This window comes from Protopterus annectens, chromosome 15.part0, assembly GCF_019279795.1.
Source record: "Protopterus annectens isolate FY-2018-M chromosome 15.part0, PAN1.0, whole genome shotgun sequence".
Lineage (NCBI taxonomy): Eukaryota > Metazoa > Chordata > Ceratodontiformes > Protopteridae > Protopterus > Protopterus annectens.
In genome coordinates, this window is record NC_056749.1 from 255,652,255 (window position 1) to 255,671,884 (window position 19,630).

General features: G+C 43.8%; 1 protein-coding gene across 1 annotated transcript in view; it reads right to left on the minus strand.

Annotated features, from left to right (window-relative positions):
• The window catches only part of ATRX (ATRX chromatin remodeler), a 3,779,564-nt gene that overhangs the window by 693,439 nt on the left and 3,066,495 nt on the right, over positions 1–19,630 (minus strand). The window contains exon 24 of the mRNA XM_044057254.1: positions 19,132–19,352. Within this exon, the coding sequence (XP_043913189.1) occupies positions 19,132–19,352 (221 nt within the window). The remainder of the gene's footprint in view (positions 1–19,131; positions 19,353–19,630) is intronic.

Sequence of the window (19,630 nt, forward strand, 5' to 3'; positions counted from 1 at the left end):
TGGTGCAAAAGGATGTTTTGCCAGACTTAGTGCTTTTGTTGTGATTCCTAATCTGTCTGTATTTATGGAGGATATTTTTAGAGATGTTCCGTTTCCAGCAAATCCATGCTTTGTATCTCTTTCATTAGCCTTTGTGTTTGTCTAGTTTACCAAGAAGCTGGGTTAAATTTTACCACTTTATATCTAACCAGGGCAAATCTGCTGAGTATACTGAGAAAACTATTAGACATAAACAGAGCTATGGTTTCATCTAGTTGTAGAGTTTTTATTTTACAGTTGATAGATTTCAGTGTAGTACTAAAGGGATCAACATCAAAGTTGGCCAAGTTACATGAGTGGTAAGTTATAGTAATGATTTTTTGGGCTACAAATGTTACCTCTTACAGTAAAAGCTGGTAGACAGTCACTCAGTTATCACAGAGGGATACAGCAGAAGGTATTTTAGTTGAACTACGTAATCGACCTATGCAGAGCAGGAATCCTGCCCTCCACCACATCACTAGGTACTGATGTTCTGTGATGGGGGATATTTCTCTCTTTACCACAAAATAACTCATACCCACACTGAAACAATGACTGAAATGATTCATACATACTTATGAATTCATCAAGTGAGGAAAAAAAGAATACTTTTCCTTTCATACCAAAGACCTCTTCTGTTATGCAGCATATATGCTCCAAGTATGCAGTTTCCTGACATGTACCAGAATCTCCAAAATCATCACCTGGAGATGTGGAGAGAGATAAAAGACATGCCTTTATTGTTGCAGGTGATCTATGAGAAGGTTATCCAGAACTGATTCAGCAACTGGGCTCATTTTTTCACCAACCAGATTCTGAGACTTGTTTTTTAAGATCAGCACACGCACTGGGATTTTTGTCTCTTACCAGTGACATTTCACATCATACTGCAAAGTATCAACTACATCACAAGATGCTTATCCCTATAGTCGACCACTATCATGTACTCATTAATTCACAACTACCATTCATCAGCACCTACTTAGAAATAAAAAATAATGAGGATTTGACATCTGCAGTGTCTATAAGTAACGTACAAGAGTATATCTGCCTAACTTACAGGGAACTACAACAAAACTGGTGGAGAAAAGATCCATCCACAGGAGGAAGGTATTCCTGACCTGTCACAGAAGATCCTTTCACAGATCAAATGACACTCCAAATACCCTTCTCTACATGCCCTATTGACAGGGTACATTCTCAAGCCAAGCTAAAAGGACACAACCAGTGTATGAATGGCCTTACATCCCTAGACTTCCTCTACTGTGAGGAAGTACGGAGAAGAATGGAACGGTATGACAGGGAGGGAGGAACCCAGAACAGCTTCTTGAGAAAAACAGGGTTTGAACTCAACCATCCTAATCATATCAAAGGGCCAGAAATGGTTCCCTACATAAAAATGTCTAAAGTTCTGCACTCTTCTACAGAAGTGAAAGCCAATAAAGTTTGCAAATCAAACAATAAACAGGCATAATTTTGAAGTTCAAATCTCAGCAAGTGCAGGGGGTCTTCAACGATGGATGAAAACAAAATATTCCTTAAAGAACTAACTGACCAGGCAGTGTTGGACTCAATTCTGTCATCAGCGGAAGTGGTGGATATGCATAAATAAGACCGGGCGGCCAAGCATGGACTAGAGCGTCTCTGGGGGCTTCCCCTAAAGGAGGAATTGCAGCAAAAAATTCACTGCACTTCCCGTTGGAAGGCGATGTGAAGAGATCGCAGCAAGGCTGACCCCACATGAGGGAGATCTGTTCCGCTACGGAAGAATTCAGAGACCACTCATAAGGAGAGGATAGTTCTGCTCAATTTGTCCGCCAGAATGTTGGACAGACCAGGAATGTGCGTTGCTAACAGGAAGCGGTTGGTGGAGATCGCCCATTCCCAAACTCTACTGGCTTCTCGGCAAAGAGGGTAAGACCTGGTTCCCCCTGTTTGTTGATATACCAGACCACCGACATATTGTCTGACTGATCACAATAGTCCCCGGAGGAAGGAAAGCATGAAGGGCCTGCAATGCTAAAAGGACCGCCCTCATCTCCAGTACATTTATATGCAGAATGGTCTCCGTCTGAGTCCACGTGCCTTGGACAGTCCTGCCTGCGCAATGCCCCCCCATCCTAGGCGGGAGGCGTCTGTGGTCACTATGGCCTGGGGCAGGGACATAACAAAAGGTCGTCCTTCCCGAAGGGCTCGGGATTGGAGCCACCACATGAGGGAGTTCCTGCAAACCCTGCTGAGGGGAATCGGCAAGTCTAGCGGATGGTGTAGAATGGACCACTGGACTTGCAAAGTCCACTGTAGAACCCTCATGTGCAAACGAGCATAAGGGATCAAATTGATCGCTGCCACCATGGACCCCAAAGCTCTCAGGACTAACTCTGTTGGGGGAGCAGGACACTGAAGAAGAGCTAGTACATGCAGAGTCATGCTGTGAAGTCTGTCTGGCATTAAGAAAGCCTTGGCCTGAAGGGAACCTATCCTGGCCCCTACAAAGTCTATAACCTGAACAGGTTGGAGGAACGACTTCTTGACATTTACAGTGATCCCCAACTGGGATGATAAACCAAGGAAGAAGTCTCTGGCTAGAGAGAGTAGATGCCTGGTTGGGGCGGTGAGGAGCCAGTCGTCTAGGTACGGGAAGAACTATATGCCCTGGAGCCTCAGGTGGGCCGCTACAACTGCCATGACCTTGGTGAACACCCTGGGGACTGTGGTGAGACCGAAGGGTAGGACCCTGAACTGGTAATGACTGGCCCCTAGCCGAAAGCGGAGAAACCTCCTGGACCATCTGTCTATGAGAATATGGTAGTACGCATCCTTGAAGTCTATGGAGCACATCCAGTCCTCCTCCTGCAAGAGGGACAGGATGGATTGAAGCGTGACCATCTGGAATTTCTCCTTTGCAACGAAAAGGTTCATTATGGACAGGTCGAGGATTGGCCTTAAGTCCCCCATCTTTTTTGGCACCAGAAAGAACCTGGAGTAAATGCCTAATCCGGACTGGTCTAGGGGCATATGCTGGATGGCTCTTTTTTCCAACAGCTTTTTTATTTCCAAAGCTGTGGCCTCCTTTTGAGTGGGTGGAACATCTGGGAGGCGTCTTGAGTAAGGGGGCTTGTTTATGAAGGGGATTGAATAGCCTCTGGATATTATCTGAAGCACGCAGCGATCTGTCGTGATGGACTCCCACTGAGCCAGGTGCCTCGAAAAACTCCCCCCAACTGCCTCCAGAAAGGAGCAGTCAGGTAACCCTTCAGGGCTGCTACGTGGGTCGGTCGGAAAAAGGTTCCCGTGACCCGAAGTTCTTCGCCCCCCCCGCCTCTGGGCCAGCGTCCACCTTGTCCCCCTCACCCTCTGGGGGAGAAGGGATCCTGAGCGTACCGGGCTTGCTGAGATTTCCGGAACCACATCTTCTCTGCCCTCGCTGGTTCCTGGAGAAGGACCTTTGAGGAGTAGAGAAGCGGACTCCGACGGTTGACAGCATTTTCCCGTCTTTCTAGCTCTGGAACAGCATCTTGCGGATGGTCTTCCCCGAACAGGGTAGACCCGTCAAAGGGTGCATTCGTGAAGGACACCTTGAAAGGTTCAGAGAAATCGCAAAGCCAAAGCCAGGCATGACGCCTTAAGGCGAAACTGGACCCGCTAACTCTAGCGGCTCCTTCCTTGGTGTGGGAGAGTAGCCGCATAGACGTATTAGACACTGATTTGAGAGTGGCCATACGAGCCGAGAAAGTCCGTTTATCCTCGGCTGACATGGACTCTGGGGGAGATTCAGCGTACTCTTTAACCAGGTCCCGCTGCAGTCTGATTACATGGGCCAAGTAATTCAGCACCCTAATAGAGAAGGTAGCTGAAGCAAACATCTGCTTTCCAATACGGTCCATTGCCCGAGACTCCTTGTCAGGGGGAGGGACTGAAGAAAGTACAGTTGTGTACACCTACCATAAATGTAGATGTTCGAGTGTCTTCACTGTTGCAGTTATAACTGTTGGGTGATCCTGCCGGCAGGCAGCCCGAGGTCGGCCAGAATCCCAAAGTCTGGGTCCGGCGTCGGCTGTACCAGCAAGCACCCTGACGTCAGAACGCAGAGGTATAAAGCTGACAGCCGACGCCATCTTCTCCAGTCTTTCTTGCCCCAGATGTCAGAAGTCCCCCAAAATAACCAAAAGGTGTCCAAAAAGGAAACACAAATACACCACAAAAGAAGAGGAAGATAAGAGGGGATTGGTGGGAGGGAAACATCAACTGCAACAGTGAAGACACTCGAACATCTACATTTATGGTAGGTGTACACAACTGTAGTATGTTCTTCGTGTTTCACTGTTGCAGTCATAACTGTAGGGTGGAATCCCAAAGCTGTGATGAGGGAGGAGGTTATGCAGAAGAAGGGGCAGCCAGAAGACCCTGCAAGACAGCAGAGGCAAAACCTGCCCTAGACTTAGAATACAAAGGGAGATTATAGTGCTTAGAAAAAGTATGCACTGAACTCCAAGTGGCAGCTTCCAAAATGTCCTTGGTAGGAACTCCTCTGAGAAAAGCTGCTGAAGTGGCAGCTGCTCTAGTAGAATGACTTCTAACAGTACCTGGAATTTGCTTCCCAAAGTGAGAGTAACAAAACCTTATCCCATGAGCAATCCATTTGGAAATAGTTTGTTTAGAGATAGCCTTGCCTAGAGAACTAGAGGCATAAGAGATAAGCAACTGATCAGATTTTCTGAAATCTTTAGTTCTAACCAGGTAAAACCTTAGTTGTCTGTGTACGTCCAATGAATGCAAAATCCTTTCCCCTTTGTTTTGAGGATTTGGAAAGAAAGTAGGAAGGTGAATAGTCTGATTTAAAGCCACTTTAGAAATCACCTTAGGCATAAATGTAGGATTGGTCCTCAAGTCAACTCTGTCTTGGTGGAAAATAAGGTATGGTTCCACAGCCATGAGAGCTTGCAACTCCGAAACCCTTCTGGCAGAAGTCAAAGCTAATAAAATAGCTGTCTTCCAGGATAAGAACTTGATATCTGAAGCAGCCGCAGGCTCAAAGGGGGATAAAGTTATTTTTTCCAAAACATAATTAAGATCCCAAGCAGGAACAGGAGGAGTTCTGGGAGGTCTTAAATTCTTAGCCCCTCTCAAGAATTGTCTCACCAGCTGGTGAAAGAAAATGGGGGGATCAGTGTTGTAATGAGCCGAGATAGCAGAAGCATGGATTTTAATGGAAGAAAAAGAGAGGCCTTTAAGCAAAAGGTCTGAGAGGTAAAGTAAAATGGAAGAAATGTCATGCAAAAGAGGATTAGAACCTCGGTCCCGCATCCAAATATAAAATCTTTTCCATTTAGAAGCATAGGATTTTCTAGTGCTAGGGCGCCTAGCTTCTAAGAGAACATCCAAAACTTGTTTGGGAAAAGCAGAAGGAATCAAAGGCCCTTGGTAGAGCCAAGCTGCCAGGCAAAGAGTCTTGATTTGAGAGTGTAGCATCTGACCCTGATGCTGGGACAGAAGAGAAGGAAACAGAGGCAGAATCCATGGAGGTTCCAAGAACAGGTGTCTTAAAGTTGGATACCAAAACTGCCGAGGCCAATTTGGAGCTATCAAAATGAAAATCTTGGGTTTGTCCTGTTTTACTTTCAGTAACACCCGAGGCAGAAAAGGAAGAGGAGGGAAGGCATATCCCGAAAGATTCCTCCAGCTGAAAGACAGGGCATCCACTTTCCAAGCTGCTTTGTGGAAGGACCTGGTGCAAAAGAGAGGCAGCTGAGGATTGAGATGAGATGCAAACAGATCTGAGGGAATCCCCAAACTGCTGTAATCCTGCTGAATATTTTGGGGTCCAGCATCCATTCGTGAGGATCCAAAAGATTTCTGCTTAGGCTGTCTGCTAAGAGATTCTGTTTTCCTGGAAGGAATTGAGCTTGAAGATGCAGATTCAGATTTAGAGCTGTGTCCCATAAACTCATGGCTAGTCTGCAAAGGGGGTAGGAGTGAGAGCCCCCCCTGCTTGTTTATGTACCACATGACTGTGGTATTGTCTGTGCGAATCAGAAGATGGCCTGGTTGCAAAAGACTCTGGAAGGCTAGAAGAGCATTTTGGACTGCCAACATTTCCTTCAAGTTGATGTGCCAGGTAAGATGCTTCTTTGTCCAATAGCCCTGCTGGCAATTGTTTAGGTAATGAGCTCCCCAAGCATAACCCGAGGCGTCCGTGGTTATGATCGGAGTAGGATGAGGTAGACGAAAGGGATTCCCTTTGTTTAAAGCACAAGCCCTGGACCACCAAAGGAACTCCTTTTGGAGGCAGGGAATCAGAGGTATCATAGTTTCCAGGCTGTGGTAATGCTGAGACTATACATTCTTTAGGTACCATTGAAGTTTTCTCATATGAAGCCTTGCATTTGGAATCAACAGGATGCAAGAAGCCATGCAGGCCAAAGCCTGCAGGAATTTCCTTGCAGTGAGCTGAGTTAAAGTAGCCAAGGTCTTGAAAATTGATGCCAGCTGTACTTGTTTTTCTGGAGTAAGGAAGGCCCTTTGTAAGCTTGTGTTTAGAAGAGCTCCCAAATAGATCATTTGTTGAGAGGGGACCAAATGTGACTTTTTTGTGTTCACTGAGAATCCCAGTAGTAGGAGAAGACGCTGAACAAACTGCAGATGTTGAAGTAAAAGATCCTTGCTGTCCGCCTGAATAAGGCAGTCGTCCAGGTAGGGGTAAATTTGAATTCCTTGGAGTCTGCAATAAGCTACTACTGGAGCCAGACACTTGGTAAAGACTCTGGGCGCAGTAGATAAGCCAAAGGGCAGTACAGAGAACTGAAAGCGTCTCGAACCTGCCTTGAATCTGAGGTATTTTATGCGTTCCTGTCTGATGGGAGTGTGTAAATAGGCTTCCTTCAAGTCCAATGTCACCATCCAAGCATCCTGGGAGAGCATGGGAAGAAGTTGTTGCAGAGTAAGCATCTTGAATTTTGGAATCTCCAGAAAGGTATTTAACACTGAGAGGTCCAGAATAGGTCTCCATGAGTTTTGTTTCCTTGGGACCAGAAATAGTCTTGAGTAAAAACCTTTTCCCATCTCTGGAAGTGGAACAGGATCTATGGCTTTCATGGCCAATAAGGCGCCCACTTGATTTAAGGCCTCTGACCATTGATGTTTTGGCAGATCCGGCCAGCCCGAAGACCTTGGCAGAGTATGAAAGTGGAATTTGTAGCCTCTTAAAATCACTTCTAAAACCCATTTGTCCTGTGTAATACGAGTCCAATTTTGGTAGAAAAGAGAAAGTTTTCCTCCGAGAGGGGCTTCCAGGCAAGGAGGACCTGCAGCCCAACGGAGAGAGTCATTGGGTCTGCTTCTTTTGTGATTGAGGTCTGTCTTCTCCCCTTCTAGGTGAAGAAGCAGTCCATTGTCTGGACCTGTAAAAGGCCTGAGCCTGCCCCCGACCTCTGAAGCGTCTATATCTTCCCCTTTGAGGCCTGTCAGACGTGGGAAAAGACCAATTTTTGGAGGGCCAATTTCTAGAAAATCTAGGAGGCTGAACTTGTAAAAAAAATCTTTAACAGTCTGCATAGATTTTGCTTTTTCTTCCATCTTTTTAATAACCTCCTCAGCCTTGGATCCAAATAAAACATCATGCTGAACAGGGGCATCCAACAGCTTAGTCTTAACCTGTTCTGGTAAATTCTGCTCACGAAGCCAAGCATGTCTCCTGATAACAGTACCAGAGGCAGCGGCCCTGCAAGAAGCTTCTAAGGCATCAAAACCACAATGTAAACTATGTTTGCTAACTTGTTCAGTTGCATGCAATACATCCTGTAATTCCTTGTCCTCTGCACATGCAGGAAAGGTAGAGAGCTTTTGCTTTAGAACAGACAAAAGAAATTGCTGATACTTGAACATGTGGAAACTGGCAATTTAAAGTTCTAATAGAAAGGGTAGCAGAAGTGTAAACCTTCTTGCCCCACCTGTCCAAGGCACGAGAATCCTTTTCAGAGGGGATAGGATTTTTAGATGAAGCGGCCTTAGCAGCCCTAGAACCCTGAGAAATGGTTTCAGGATCAGCAGAAGGGTTCTTAAATAAGAATTGATGGGAGTCAGGGACTCTGTAAAATCTATCAGGCTTAGAAGGAGCAGGCGGCAAGGAATCAGGATTTAGGTTAGCTTCAGAAAAAGCATCATCCACAATATCAAGTACAGGAGGAATAGCCAAAGGTCTGTGTTGAGGGAGAAGGAGAAATTCCCTAAGTCTCTTCTTGGAAGCAGAGTAATCCTGACCTTCCCAATGAAAATGCTCCCTCATCTCATGTAAGGTTTCCCCAAAAGAGAAATCTTCACGGGGAGAAGCAGAGGGAATAGAGTCCTCTGCATCAGAATCCTCATAAGGAGGAAAAGAATAATCCTGGTCAGAGGAAGAGACAGAAGACACAGAAGCCTGATCAGAAGAATCATAAGGAATATCCTGTCTAGGCCTTTTTTCTGGAGGAGGGTGAAAACCCCCAATCATTGTAAGTAAATCTTCAGCCATCCGAAGTAATTGCTTCTGGGACTTGGGAGCTGTATCCGAGGAAGCTTGTGAAGAAACCCTTGGTTTAACAGGAGTCTTTGACTTTGCCTTTGTCTTTGTAGAAATAGTGATATTAGAAGGCCTGAAAACCCCCTCAGAAGCCGGTACCTGCACAGCGGTTCCGGACCCATCTGAAGGAGCGACGTCCGAAGGTCCTGCAGCAGTTAAAATACTAGGCCTGGAAGGCTCCCCATGGGAGTCTGTGTCGGCCATCGGTTCCAAAGTGGCGGACGACAGGGGCTGCAAAAGCGCCTCACTGACGACCGCCGAACCCAAACCTGGCTCCGGCTGCAAAATATCATGTTTGGACCTCGGAGGCCTATCCTTGTCTTTGCGTTTCTTTTGAATTCCGGTTGTCGGTAAAGAATCCGACGACATCCTATAATTGAATCGTCTACCGAAATAATTCAAGGCCCAATCGTACCTATGCTTGATAGTGCGAGAATTAAACCTGGCACAGAACCGACAGCAAGAAACGTCGTGGTCAGGGCCTAAGCAAGGTAGACAGTAAGAGTGGAAATCTTTATGAGGTATTTGTTTTCCACACGATATACAATTATTAACTTTTTCTGACATCGGAGGAGCAAGAAAAAAGTTTCCCCAACGGGGTACTTAGCTTGAGAAGAGAAGTAGAAAACTTCGGACCGAAGACAATCAAAGCACGTTGTCTGAAAATGCCAAGCAACGACTTGCGAGCTGCTTTCCACCACACGGCAAGAAAGACTGGAGAAGATGGCGTCGGCTGTCAGCTTTATACCTCTGCGTTCTGACGTCAGGGTGCTTGCTGGTACAGCCGACGCCGGACCCAGACTTTGGGATTCTGGCCGACCTCGGGCTGCCTGCCGGCAGGATCACCCAACAGTTATGACTGCAACAGTGAAACACGAAGAACATCTTTCCTGAGCTAGTTCCTTTTTGGTGGCCGCCGCCGCCACCACCATGGCATCTACAGGGGAACCCTTGCTCCACAAAGCTTTGTCTGAAGGGGGCTCAGAATCTTGTCGGGCCTCCAGGGGATCGGCTCTATAGTGTCCGGTTCCTTCCACAATTAGGTCGGCCGGGGGGGGGGGGGGGACGACGACGACACCTAAGAGGTAGATGGGCCTATGTTGAGCGCCTCCAGGAATACCAACTTGTCCGAGGAAGGTTTTTTGGTGGACCCCCCTTTGGTGGAGCATTTCCATAATGTCTCCAAAGGAGATGTCGTTGGGGGGGTGTAACCTGGGAGAACCTTCCCCTTCCTCCAAATCGGTATCCTCGGTGAGAGACTCAGGGAAGTCCAAGTGCCTCCTTTTGCACAGGCATTTGTGAGGAATCTCCTCGGGGGGACTGTCCGAGGGGGGCTCACCAATGGATTCATGTTCCTCCAGAGGAACTGGCTGGGGCATCAATGACACATGCTGCCCTGGGACTGGATGATGGAAGACAAACTGAGCTGCGAGGGAGCGGAGGCGGACCCTGAGGAAAGAGTGAGGTGGCTTGATCCTCTAGAGAGAACCCTCTCCACAACGTCGAATGCCGATGGGGAACTGGCCTCTCTAAGACAGGTGGCCGGCACACTTGAATCCGATGAAGGGATCGGTGTCGGAGATGGAGCCGAAGCACTTGAATTGCAGTGGATGGTGTGCTCCGACTGCAAAGAAGCTGAAGACACATTCGCCCCCTCGGATCCTATGCCCGGCTCTCGCCCCGAGATCTCGGATCCAATAAGCTCAAAGGCATGGCCGGCGTCGAGGTAGTAATAACCATCGGCACTGATTCCCTGACTCCGAGGCTCCTCAGATCCGAAGACTCCGAAATCCGGTAGTGGATCGGAGAAGGAGTTATCTGGGCAAACAGTGGAGCTGAACTCCCCCCCCCCCCGGAGGGGGGGGGCAGTACACTCCCATCTGCAGCTGAGTTTGCAGGAAGCGACGCATCATCTGGTCCATATCTGCCTCTGAGAGGCTACGAGTAGATCTGGAAGAGGCCGCCGAAGCCAGCTGGGAGGGCCGACGCGCCAACCTCAAAGATGGTCGGGCCTCCTCCTCCGGCAAGAAGCGTGGGGAAGGAGGATTGGTAATCTTCAATGGAGAAGAGAGAACCTTGGCGGGAGGAGCCGAGGGGGTCCAATTTGGCCCGCCATTTGTGGCTTCTATCTCTCTCTCTTTCTCTTTCTCTCTCTCCCTTCTCTCTTTTCTGTCCTTTTTTGCCTCTCGCTCTCCTTGAGACGAGGTGGGAGGGCGAGTCCCAGACAGGGGAGGAGAGACAGATGGTTGGGCAACCGCAGTTGTCGCTACAGAGGGAGAAGAGGAAGAGGAAGCTGATTCCACGGGTAGAAGACCCGCCAAAATCAGCTTGTTCTTCCTATCTCGCAAGGCTCAAGGGTTAAAGGCTGCACAGATCTGGCAGCCTGAGGAAAGTTGAGAAACCCCCAAGCAAAGAACGCACCGAGTGTGACCATCCACTGGCGACAGCTTATGGCCACACTCAGTGCACTTAGAAAAAGTAGTTTTCTGGCTATCAGCCATACCCTCACACACACGCACATCTAAATGGAAAAGAGGGGCCTACTACGGGATAGAGATTACCAAGGATAAGAGGGAGATAGATTAGTTAAGAAGAGTAACTAATATCTAAATATATAGAAAAATACTACACACACACGCTAACAATTATACTACCCAAACATTTTTAGAAAAATTTAAGAACTAAATTAAGGATCCATCTTAGGTCCCCTCCTTTTCTCCATATTCATAAATAACCTGCCTACTTCACTCCCTACATCCACTTGTATACAGTATGCTGATGATTCAACTCTCATCTGCTCTGCTCTATCTCCAGAAGAACTCCACTCCTCCACCCAAAAAGTCTTTACAGCAGCAGAAAAATGGTTCCAGCATATCTGTCTCCTCCTTAATCCCAAAAAAAAAACAAATTACTACTTTTCACCCCAACCCTTAAATCTGCCCCAATCTCATTTTCCATTGTGTCCTGTAATGGCACTATCATTAAACCTGACTATTCTACCAAACTACTAGGCGTTACTATAGACAATCAGCTAAGCTTTGACTGCCACATTGATCTAACCATCAAGACCGTTAATAAAAAAATAGGTGCCCTCTACAGACTTAAGCCCTTTCTTACTGCTACCACCAGAGTGTCTCTTGCCCAAACTCACCTCATCTCCACACTATTGTATGCCTCCCCATCATTTATCAACATTTCTAAAGCTAACCTTCATAAACTTAACACAGCCTACCATAGTATTGCCAGGTTTGCCACAGGTTCCCCATTCCGTACTCACCATTGTCTATATCTAAAAAAACTCAACTGGCTAGAACTTCAGAACCTAATACTCCTACATCAATTAGTCATCACCTATAAAATTCTACACTACCCCTCCAATACACCCATACTTAATAACCTCATCACCCCATATAAAAATCTTACTTCCCTTCGCTCAGCCAGCAAGCTTCTAGTAACTACTCTCAAATCTCACAATAAAGCAGGTGACTCCTTATTTGCAAATACTGTTGGATCATATTGGAATAAACTTCCCGTAGAACTGACCACCCTAAGCTCATCTCACCTTTTCAAAAAACAAATAAGAAACCATTTCCAAACCCATTGGCTATGCCCATGCTCTAATCCTGATTGAGCTCAGCATAAATTTCCCCTCTTTCCAGTCCCCTCCTTTCACTTCTACTGGTTATTCACTACTTTTGATTATCCCTCTACTGACCCACTTGCAAAATTTCTTCTTTCTTTTCTTTTACACTTCCTATTTCCTCCATTTACATGCTATATCACTGCATCTAATCATATCTTCTCTTTCTAGCTTATATACAGATCACTTCTAAGCTAATCTCTTTCCTAATACTAGTGCCCTGGCACAACTTGTTCTATTCTAAATTGTAAATAGTGTAATTTTTATTGACTCTCCATATGTAACTTTTTTTCAATCTTCTTCATTTCTTAGCAGTCTTACTCTAGCAATTATTACAGAATAATGTTGCCTCTCCATTGTTATTTCTTGCGTAACTGCCTCTGCATTTTACTAAACTACATAATAACTGTTCCTTTATCTGCTTTCATGTTTATATATTTTGTTTAATTTGTTTTGCTTTTTTGCTTTTGAGTTTGGTTTGATTGATTGTTTTTTTATTGTAAGTTACTAGGATGTTTAATGGAGCTTTTCTCCTCGGACCTCTGCTGAAAATGGACATGTATCCAGCCAGACTAGCCCGGTTAACAAATGTAAAATAAAATAAAATAAAATAAAATAAAACTAGCTACACTCGCCTGGAGCTCGAAAAATCCAGTGCTTGGCAAAGCCGCGACAAATGAGATCTGAGGACTGGAAGGAGGTTGCAGGGTAGTATGGGTAAGGGGGAGGAGCTTGGATCTTTAGCTTGGTATGCTGCCAGCTCAGATCCGTATCGGATCCGTAACCCACAGGCTGCTGATCAAATGAAGTTAACTACTTCAGATGGATGTTTTGCCAGATTTAGTGCCTTTGTTCTGATTCCTAATCTGTCTGTATTTATGGAGGATATTTTTTGAGATGTTCCATTTCCAGCAAATCCATGCTTTCTATCCCTTTCATTAGCCTTTGTGTTTGTCTAGTTTACCAAGAAGCTGGGTTAAATTTGACCACTTTATATCTAACCAGGGCAAATCTGCTGAGTATACTGAGAAAACTATTAAACATAAACAGAGCTATGGTTTAATCTAGTTGTAGAGTGTTTATTTTACAGTTGATAGATGTCAATGCAGTATTAAAGGGATCAACATCAAAGCTGGCCAAGTTACGAGTGGGTAAGTTATAGTAATGACTTTTTGGGCTACAAATGTTACCGCTTACAGTAAAAGCTGGTAGACAGTCACCCAGTTATCACAGAGGGATACAGCAGAAGTTATTTTAGTTGATCAACCTATGCAGAGAAGGAATCCTGCCCTCCACCACACCACTAGGTACTGATGTTCTGTGATGGAGGATATTTCTCTCTTTACCACAAAATAATTCATACCCACACTGAAACAATGACTGAAATGATTCATACAGACTTATGAATTCATCAAGTGAGGAAAAAAAGAATACTTTTCCTTTCATACCAAAGACCTCTTCTGTTATGCAGCATATATGCTCCAAGTATGCAGTTTCCTGGCATGTACCAGAATCTCCAAAATCATCACCTGGAGATGTGGAGAAAGATAAAAGACATGCCTTTATTGTTGCAGGTGATCTATGAGAAGGTTATCCACAACTGATTCAGCAACTGGGCTCATTTTTTCACCAACCAGATTTTGAGACTTGTTTTTTAAGATCAGCACACGCACTGGGATTTTTGTCTTTTACCAGTGACAGTTCACATCATACTGCAAAGTATCAACTACATCACAAGATGCTTATCCCTAGAGTCCATCACTATCACGTAACTCACTAATTCACAACTACCATTCATAAGCACCTACTTAGAAATAAAAAAATAATGAGGATTTGACATCTGCAGTGTCTATAAGTAACGTACAAGAGTATATTTGCCTAACTTACAGGGAACTACAACAAAACTGGTGGAGAAAAGATCCATCCACAGGAGGAAGGTATTCATGACCTGTCACAGAAGATCCTCTCACAGATCAAATGATGTACTTGACACTCCAAATACCCTTCTCTACAGGTACAATCTCAAGCCAAGCTAAAAGGACACAACCAGTGTATGAATGGCCTTACATCCCTAGACTTCCTCTACTGTGAGGAAATACGGAGAAGAATGGAATGGTATGGCAAGGAGGTAGGAACCCAGAACAGCTTCTTGAGAAAAACGGGGTTTGAACTCAACCATCCTAATCATATCAAAGGGCCAGAAATGGTTCCCTACATAAAAATGTCTAAAGTTCTGCACTCTTCTACAGAAGTGAAAGCCAATAAAGTTTGCAAATCAAACAATAAACAGGCAAGCCTATTTCTGAAGTTCAAATCTTAGCAAGTACAGGGGGTCTTCAACGATGGATGAAAACAAAATATTCCTTAAAGAACTAACTGACCAGGCAGTGTTGGACTCAATTCTATCTTCCACAAGGTCATCATGGGCAAAGGCTGCTACTTGCACTCTAACAGTAGAAAACCTGAGGTCCAAATCATGCAAGTACATGAAAATGTCAACAATACTGCAGCTAACAAAAACGGGGTAGGGCACAAGGGCTCTCCCATATAAACTGAGAAACAATCCCACTAACACAGCCAAATAAAAGGTTGTCTAGCAAACACAGCAACTCTTGAGACTCCAAGCTGGCAAGCCCAGTGAGATCACATGTTCTACTTCAGGTGCCAGGCCTCATGTTAAAGCTGATTATTGGGGTCTATATTACCAAATCGATGGGCCAGAAAGCCAAACACCATTTCATTGACACATACGTGTCAAACTCCCAGGTAACCGAACGGCCAGATCACTGATTTTTTTCCCTAGGGAAAAAAATCAGTAGGCCAACTACATACGACACACCAGTAAAAACATTATAAAGTGGGGGGCTGTGCCCCCCCTAACTAAATATACTAACTCAGAGATTGCACTACAGTGGGGAAAAGGGCAAATTCACAGTGACGGCCAACCGATTTTTTTCCCTAGGAAAAAGAATAACTGATCTGACCGTTTGGTTACCTGGGAGTTTGACACACGTCGATGAAATGGTGTTCAGCTTTCTGCCGCATCGATTTACTAATATAGACCAGATTATTGCACTAATCCTATGGGACATCCTTTAGCTTGGATGAAGGGTGCTTCCTGTATAACCTAGGGCCCAAATCCCTGAAACCATATCCTTTTCATCTACCACAGGTCACTAGGAATAATCATCACCCTTCCTTCCCTGAATGTTGACAATAGAAGCAGCATCACTGACAACCAATGGTGCTAAACTGAATCTTCCTGTGCCACAGAAATCAGCACATTCACTACAACTTTCCCTTTCCCTTAATACCCTGAGCAGAAAAAAAGAAAGAGGTTTGCATCCTCTTAAGAAGAGAAAGTTCAATCTCTAAACCGCCCCACATCTGGGAGACTCAAAAAAATATATGCTCAGTAGTAAATCGAGGAGAGGACTAGAACAGGATTCAGACTGCCAGCTGGTTCACGTCCAAGGGAATATGAAATGCTAAAAGTGGCATGAGTTCTTGTTTAAGTAAGAAGTGTCAGACACCCTAAGCAGTCTATGTACACGGTCAAAATACCAGAAGTACATTTTATTTCTACATTATGTGTAGAATGTCATCTGCTCTAATGAATAATGTGCAGAAGCTCCTCTGGAGAGGTGTGGAGAGACCATATTTCTAAAGCCGTAAAGGAGAACAGGAGGCCCCTCCACTCCCAAAAGCAAAACAGTAGAATCTGTAACAGGTTTCTTTGTGGAATGATAAAGCCCACCAAAAGGCTTGGTACGGATCGCTCCACCATACAAAGACCTGGTAAAAGGGGATCAGACCCAGCAGGAGGACTGCAAACATGTGATGGCTCCACAACTGCCAACATCTCACAGACCACTGCAAAATTAGAAACTTCAGGTGTGCTAATGGCAGAAAGGAAACAGGCAAGATGGGGGAGGCTGAAAAGGAACCAAGATTTTGTAAGCAAATAACTCTTCTGGTGGGAAGGGTAATACAGTGGGATGAGACTAAGCAAGAGTGTGGACTCTAGGTTAGAGACCCTATTTCCTCATCAATGTGAAAGGTATAGGAGCAAGCTAAGTGGAACACCAGCTCTGCTAAAGTTTTTGGCTGAGTTTAGAAAAGAAGATACTGTTAAAAAAGGGATCAATCGTAGGATGTATAAAATATTGCAAGGTAACTCCAAGAATCATCTCAGGTGGTTGGAAAAAATTGGGAAAACACAAAAGAGAGGTAAATTATAAAGGAACAATGGGAAGAAATGTGTATGGCTCACAAGTATTCTACAAAATTCAACAGATTTACAATTGTTGCACAGACGTGTGTTCATAGGCATTTTTATACCCTGAGTAGACTTCAGAGGTTTTTCCTCTGGTAGAAAGCAAATGTTGGAGGTGTGATGCGGAAGGGACAGGAAACTTGAAACATGTTTTTTGGAACTACAGCAAGTTGGTGGATTTAAAAAATCTGAAAGCCAAAATGACAGCCTTTCTGAGCAGCTAATGACAATTAGAACTCCAAAACACAGCAAACCACATGGTTCTGATCCAGTTTAAGGGACAAAAATGCTAAACTAACTAACAAATACATTTTTTAACATTTAGTTGCCCGGTGCCTGTTTTGGATCCACACCCTGTGGTTTGGGATTTTAAAAATTCCCTTGAGAGTACTCTGACAGAAATGCTGGAGGAGCAAATGGTATTAACTAAGGAACTCATCATTTGAGCTGGAATATACAATATAAATGGTTTAGAAATATTACAGCTTTACTAGTTTAAAACTACTGGTGGGGGAAAAAGCAATTACTAAAAATAGAAATCAAATATAAATCAACAGTAATGGAAATTCTGAATACTGTAAGGAGACCAAAGAACTGGGGGTGGGATCTACAGAAAAAGGAAGGAGCACATTTCTTAGAAATAATGGAATCTGTGAAAACAATACCTGCAGGAGGAGTAAGGCTAAAGGGCAGGAATTAACAATATATGTTATGTTGGAGTAAACATTTTTTAAATAAAATATATGCGTATTGCACAATGATGATAATACAATCTGTTAGCTGTGGGGTTGTTTTTCCTTTTATATATCTATGTGAACTCAGGCTGCAACTTAAATTGCGACACTTTAATAGAAACATACAAAAAGTTGTTTCCAGATACTTCACTCACGAATCTAGCTTCTGTTTATGGCTCTGCTTCCAAGTCTGGTTGAATGTGGCAAAGACAAAAGCCTCCAACTCTTTTAATACTCACTTAAGAATTAAGTCACTGGTATGTCTTTAGTAGGGTTGTCCCCCAACCCCCTTTCAATACACACTCATCTTCAGAATACACAAGTCTAAACTTTATTTTTATTAGAGTTAGTGACTTAAAAGCACTTCCATTTATTCTCATGGTGATGACTCCTACTAAATCACAGTTTATCAAAAAGATAAATGTTTCTCACCACACATATATTCAATAGCCAATCTCTGCAGATAGGTGTGGTAATACTCAGACAACAGCAATGTTATATATGGGGAAATCTAACTCCCTAAGCATTTGCACTTGTAGGCAGGAACACACAGTTACTGAAGTTCTGTACTTATCTGACCAATCTATGCCTGACTAAAGACAACCAGTTTATTATGTGAACAGGTTGGAGAAACTATTCCATTCACTAAGTGCAGTGCTATTTACAGTGGGGTATAAAGACAAACTGAAAACAAAACAAGTCTTATAATACTGGCTGTACCCGACTTCCTACTGCAACCCTGACATAGAGTCCTACACATATTAAAAAAAAAATACAGAATGGATAATACTGACAATCCCTTTTCTCATTTAAAGTTGCTTTTTGGAGGGGGGGGGTGCAAGCCTACCTATACTGGGAAGCCCCCTACACTTTTAAGTACTAAATCCAAGATCCCCATACCTCACAGAAAAGGGAATACTCCAAGACATTGTGATCTCAGAGACTCAGTATACTCAAGTCCCCATTTTTGCAAATTCAGTCTCATTATTCCAGTGCTCACACTTACGATTATCAGAATGTATAACTTACCTATGCAGCCACCATAGGTTCCAAATAATCTTGCACCAAATCCAGCTAATTTTACATATTGATCCACAGGAGTCTTACTGCTGATCCACAATATTTTCCACTAAATTTCCAACTGGCTTCTCCCAACAGTCTCTACTCTTGGCCCAGACAGTTTCTATGTATTTATTTACTGATTTGTTTCAATTTTACTAGTTGAGTGGGCTGCTCTACTGACCCTTTTCAGCCACAACCCGAGTGCCGAGAAAAGGAAGAATATAGGAGGAATACATTTAAGTCAGTTTATAAAGTATATAAACAATTCAGCAGTAAGTGATGCACATTAAGTTGCTGACAACCATATACACTATATGTAAAACAATGGTAATAAAATAAAGCACCAATTATGTATGACTCTATCCTTCTGTTCACATTCTTTCTTACAGAACAGGATGTGGCTTCCACCATTCTGGGCAAGTGTGGTTCCTCTTCTGGGACTACCCTAGTACTGACATATAAGGAAGCCTGCAACTTAACTGTTGTATAGTTCTCACATACACAAATGTATCCATACACATACATGCACACAAATTAAAACAGAAATAAAGACAGTATTTACATTTGTGTTCTGCATAAATTTATCAAAGAAGTTTGGTACCATACAGAATATGCTTAAAATCAACCATTTGCATTTCAACATAATAAACGCCTCCCTATACATGCAAAGACACGTGTTTGTGTGTGAGTATGTGAATGTATACATCTATAGACACACACAGAACTCATAGCATACATATGAACATTAATATATTCTAAAGAGATGACATAGTACCGTTTTTTGCCTAACAGTTATGATAAACTTTCCAAGAATGCTGGTAAGAAAAACAAAAACACTTACCATCTTCCTGTAGTGCAGGCTGTTCAACAGGCATGCCAGAGTTCTCTTCAGTTTTTCCTTCTCCACTCTTTCCTCCACGAGACCGTGAATTCCATACTTTAATAACTTCCACATCATTATCACTGCCCCGTTCACTTGAGTTGTTGCCACTCTTGCTACCACTATTGTTGCTATCATCATCTTTCTGTTTTTTTCCACTTCTGCTCCTGGATTGTCTTTTCCTGCAAAAAAGATATGACAGGGCTAAAGCAAATATATTCTTTCATGATAGCAACACATCCAAAATAGGTCATTTATAAACTATGCACATTCTATAACCAGCAAGATAAGCTACATAAGCTACATAAATTCACTAATATTTGACTTTCACTTTATCTGTAAACTTCCACAATCACCTGCATTAAAATAAGTACTTAATGGGCACCTTTTCATCCATTCACCCACAACCCCTTTTTCACATTTTTGCGCATGGGGTTGGGGCATAATTTTCACAGTGGCA